This window comes from Chrysemys picta, chromosome 1 (genome assembly GCF_011386835.1).
Source record: "Chrysemys picta bellii isolate R12L10 chromosome 1, ASM1138683v2, whole genome shotgun sequence".
NCBI lineage: Eukaryota > Metazoa > Chordata > Testudines > Emydidae > Chrysemys > Chrysemys picta.
The window spans coordinates 346,281,134-346,285,733 of NC_088791.1; the positions used below are offsets into that span (position 1 = coordinate 346,281,134).

General features: G+C 49.8%; 1 protein-coding gene across 1 annotated transcript; it reads right to left on the bottom strand.

Annotated features, from left to right (window-relative positions):
* Positions 1-2,733: 2,733 nt before the first annotated feature.
* Positions 2,734-3,669, bottom strand: LOC135984094 (olfactory receptor 51G2-like). Its single transcript, XM_065598532.1, has one exon. It carries the CDS (start codon positions 3,667-3,669, stop codon positions 2,734-2,736), a length of 936 nt encoding a protein of 311 aa, XP_065454604.1.
* Positions 3,670-4,600: the final 931 nt, after the last annotated feature.

Below are 4,600 nucleotides of genomic sequence, written 5' to 3' on the forward strand. Positions count from 1 at the left end.
CAAGACAGGGATATGCGTTCCGTCTATCGCCCCACCACAGTTAGGGAATCCCATTGCAGCAAAGCCATCCACTATGACCTGCACATTTCCCAGAGTCACTACCCTTGATAGAAGCAGCTCAGTGATCGTGTAGGCTACTTGGATCACCGCAGCCCCCACAGTAGATTTGCCCACTCCAAATTGATTCCTGACTGACCGGTAGCTGTCTGGCATTGCAAACTTCCAGAGGGCTATCGCCACTCACTTGTGAACTGTGAGGGCTGCTTTCTTGCACTTCAGGGTGGGGGAAAAGCAACTCACAAAGTTCCATGCAAATGCCCTTATGCATGCAAAAGTTTCGCAGCCACTGGGAATCATCCCAGACCTGCACCACTATACAATCCCACCAGTCTGTGCTTGTTTCCTGGGCCCAGAATCAGTGTTCCATGGCATGAACCTGCCCCATTACCACAATGATGTTCAAATTGCCAGGGCCCAGGCTTTGAGAGAAGTCTGTGTCCATGTCCTCATCACTCTCGTCACCGTGCTGCCATCTCCTCCTCGCCTGCTTTTGAAGCTTCTGGTGCTGCATACACTGCAGGATAACGCGCGTGGTGTTTATAGTGCTCATAACTGCTGCGGTGATCTGAGTGGGCTCCATGCTTACTGTCGTATGGCATTTGCGGAAAAAAGGCGCAAAACGATTGTCTGCTGTTGCTCTCGTGGGGGGAGGGGCAATTCACGACATGGCTTACAGGGTTGGGTTACAGGGAATTAAAATCAACAAAGGGGGTGGGTTTGCATCAAGGAGAAACACACACAACCATCACACAGAAGCCTGGCCAGTCATGAAACTGGTTTTCAAAGCCTCTTCTAATCTAATCGTACACAGCCTACTCAGCAAACAGTGCCAGCAAGCTTTTAAATGTCCAAAGGCACATTCTGCCACCATTCTGCACGTTTTCAGCCTATAATTGAACTGCTCCTTACTACTGTTGGTATGGTGGCTTACTCCTAGTACTCCTAGGATGGTCAGGGCAATGGAGGGCCTGTATTTCAAGGAGAATAAAAGAGGTTGGTTGGTTTAGCCCAACACAACACAGCCTGGGGGCTGGGCTGACCTCTGCCCATTGGTAACAGCTTCCAAGAGCACAGCCCACTCTGGCCAAGTCCCTGTGAACAGGACCACCCTAGAGTGCCCCCTTGGGGCCTGAGGTAGCCCTGTAGGGGGCCTGTCCTCTCTAAAACCCTTGCAATGACTTACTCTCAACTTGGGGTACTTAAATTGGTCACATTAATTCAGTCTTCTCCGAAACGCAGACTCTCCGACCCTCCAGGCCCATCCTCCTCCTTTACTCAGGAACCCCACTGCTCTGCTTGCTGTGGTTAGCATTGGTTCAGGCTTGCCACACACCCCACACCGTCTCTACCCACTAGGCCCTTCCCCCTGCTCCTTCACTTCCCCTGAGGCTCTGCCCCCAGGCCAGGCCACAGCTGGGCCTTGGTAAGAGCTACCCAGGGAGCCCAGGCCACTGTGGGGAGACCCGGATTCTCCAACGTCTCTGCGGGTATGTCCTGGGGAGTCCAGGTGTGAGGGGACACAAGCTGGGAGCTGCTCTTGGGGCCCACAGCCACTTGCCCAGGGCAGGAGGAGTGTCTGGGGCTCCATACAGTTGCTTTGGCTCCCTGGGCAGCTCTTACGACATCTGGTCTTTGGCGTTGGGCCTGGAGAGGGGGCAGAGCTTCTCGTAAAGAGGAGGAGCAGGGGTGAGGCTTGGGAGAAGGGATGGGGCAGAGGGGGAAGAAGAGGAGCAGGGGCTGGGTCAATGCAGGGACGTGGCTCCTGCATATCTTCTGCTTTTGCCTTTGGAAAAGGTGGTCTCCCTACACTGAATGGGCTGGGCTGGGCCAGGAGATCGCCGTGACTCTATGGGGAGCTGAGGCCAGTTTCCGCCACTTTGAGTTGCTGGGAAAGCAGAAATGGAGCAGACAGGGAGGGAGTCTGGGCCTGAGTCTCTTTCCAGGACTCCTGTGTGTCAGACCCTCACTCACACACACAGCTCTGCCCTGCCTCAGTAGGTGTGCTGTGTGCCGAGCCATCAATGGGGGAGAGGGGTTGCCTGAATGGCTTCTCCTGGGACCCTGCGTTAATCATGTTTCTGACAGGACACAGTCAAAATTACCTGGCTGAGGGCATAGGGGAAGGGTGGGTGTCCGTGCCCCTTGAATAGCCCCATCCACAGCTGGTGCAGCCCCCATGGATCATGCAGCACCCAGAGCGCTCAGGAAGGGTCAGGACTGTGACTGCACAACAGCTCTGCAGCTTTTTTCATGGCCCGGGGATGTTTAACCAGAGACAGCCCAGTGGCAGGTCAGGTGTCATGGGAACAACATTCACATCCCGTCTCTTTATTGACTGTATTGCCAGATTTTCTGAGGTCAAAGCAGCCACCGATATGGCTATTTAAGGGCCAAGAACTGGCTGGTGCCCTGGATCTCCATGAACACGGTCACTATGTGAATGCTGCTGCCTCCCATGGTCTCCTTCTCCAAGTGCCCTGTCCTCACTCACCAGCTGGTGAGGACAGCTCCTATTCCATTGCTCCAAGCCTTAGATCCTGTCAGAAGCTTTCTCTATTGAATGGAGATTAATAGCTCATCTGGTCTTGGATGTAAGGGTCCAGGATGGAATAGGTGGAGCATTTTTTCATCTCCCATGTCACAGGCACTGGAGCTGGTCGATGGACTGACCCTTCACTTGATGAACAACCTGATTATCCTCGCACGAAGGTGTTTGCTTTTCATGCTGTACACAATTGGGTTCATCAGGGGTGGGACCAGCAGGTAGACATAGCCCAGGACAATCTGAAGCAAGTGAGAAGAGCCCTTCCCAAATCTGTGTATCACAGACAAGCTGATCTCTGGTAGGTAGAAGAGCAGGACGATGCAGAGGTGGGAAATACAGGTTTTCAGGGCTCTGAGACTCTCCACCTTTGATGCGACACTCAACACTGTTTTGAAGATCATCACATAAGAGAAGAAGATGAGCAGAGAATCCAACCCCATCGTTAAGAGTGAAGCACACAAGCCATAGATGCTGTTGACTGTGATGTCCGAACAAGCCATCTTCATGACCTCCTGGTGCAGGCAGTAGGAATGGGAGAGGACATTGGCTCGACAGTATTGGTACCGTTTCAGGAGAAGGGGGAGTGGAACTATTATGGCCACCCCCCTTAGCACACACACCAATCCCATCTTGGCTATTCTCGGCAGGGTTAAGATGGAAGCATATCTCAGTGGGTTACAGATCGCGACGAAGCGGTCAAAGGCCATCATCAAGAGCACGGAGGATTCAATGAATTGAAGCAAGTGGATGAAGAACAACTGGGCAAAACAGGCATTGAGGCTGATCTCCCTAGAGTTGAACAAGAATATGCCCAATATTGTTGGTATGGTGGCTATCGATATGCCAAGGTCTGTGACGGCCAACATGGAAAGGAAAATGTACATGGGCTCATGGAGGCTTGAATCTATTTTTGTAATGAACAGAATGACTGAATTTCCTGCTATCAAAATAGCATAAATTAAGCAGAAGAGGATAGAAATCCAGAGGTAGATGTCTTCCTGCCCAGGTATGCCGGTGAGAAGGAACACTGCAGAGTTGAAGTTGGTGTCATTGACAGTTGACATAATGTACTAGGCAGGTCTGAGAAGTTTTGAATTTTCCTTCCTAAAAGGAAAAAGAACATAAGACTAGATGATATTTAGCTAGACATCATTCTGCTTTGAGCTGAAATCTAGAGACTCTCAGGAGTTCAAGGTAGATCAGGAAAAACATAGTCATGGATTTACAGCACCGATAAGAAGATGGGCACTGCCAGACTGGATCAGACCTGTAGTCCATTTAGCTCAGTATCCAGTGGCCAATTCCAGATGCTTCAGAGGAAGGTTCAAGAAGCCCTGCAATAGGCAGCTATGAGATAACTTGCTCCCAGGGAATGTTTCCTCCTGACACCCAGCAGTTAGACATATTTTGTGGTGTAAATCAGGAGGGCTTAGAACCCTTACAAGACTCTTTTAAAAATCCTCATTATTGTAATTGGATTTTCAGGTTAACCATATAAACATCCCGCCCCTCTTTGAATCTTGCTAAGTTTTTGGCCCCACTGAAATCTTGTGCCTGGGAGTTCCACAGCCTATTGTGCATTGTGTGATTTTACAGTTCTGACCTTCCCACAGACATCCTTTTCTGGCCCACCACTTTGGAATATGGCTCATTTTATCACGACATGTATAAACACATGGCAATTGCATGGTTAAAAACCGTACTTGTATTTATATGTCCTGCATTGAAGCTATTTACAAATATGTTTCATTGCCTCATTATATGTATTTTTTTTATTTTCTCCACTCTGGAGGATCCCAGATATGCCAGTGCCTTTTTGCACTACATGGGATAAATTCTTAGGCGTAGGTTCTGGATTCAATAACATTGACTTCAACTGCATCACTCCAGATATGCATGTGTAAATTCGATCAGAAAAGGGCTATATTAACTTTCCCTTAAAAAATGCTCCCAGTGATACACTCTGACCCCAAGAATCCCTTCAAGAGAACCTGA

What these genes read in the sequence shown, in the direction of transcription:
- LOC135984094 (XM_065598532.1), bottom strand. Translation starts at nt 3,669, where the DNA reads ATGTCAACTGTCAATGACACCAACTTCAACTCTGCAGTGTTCCTTCTC.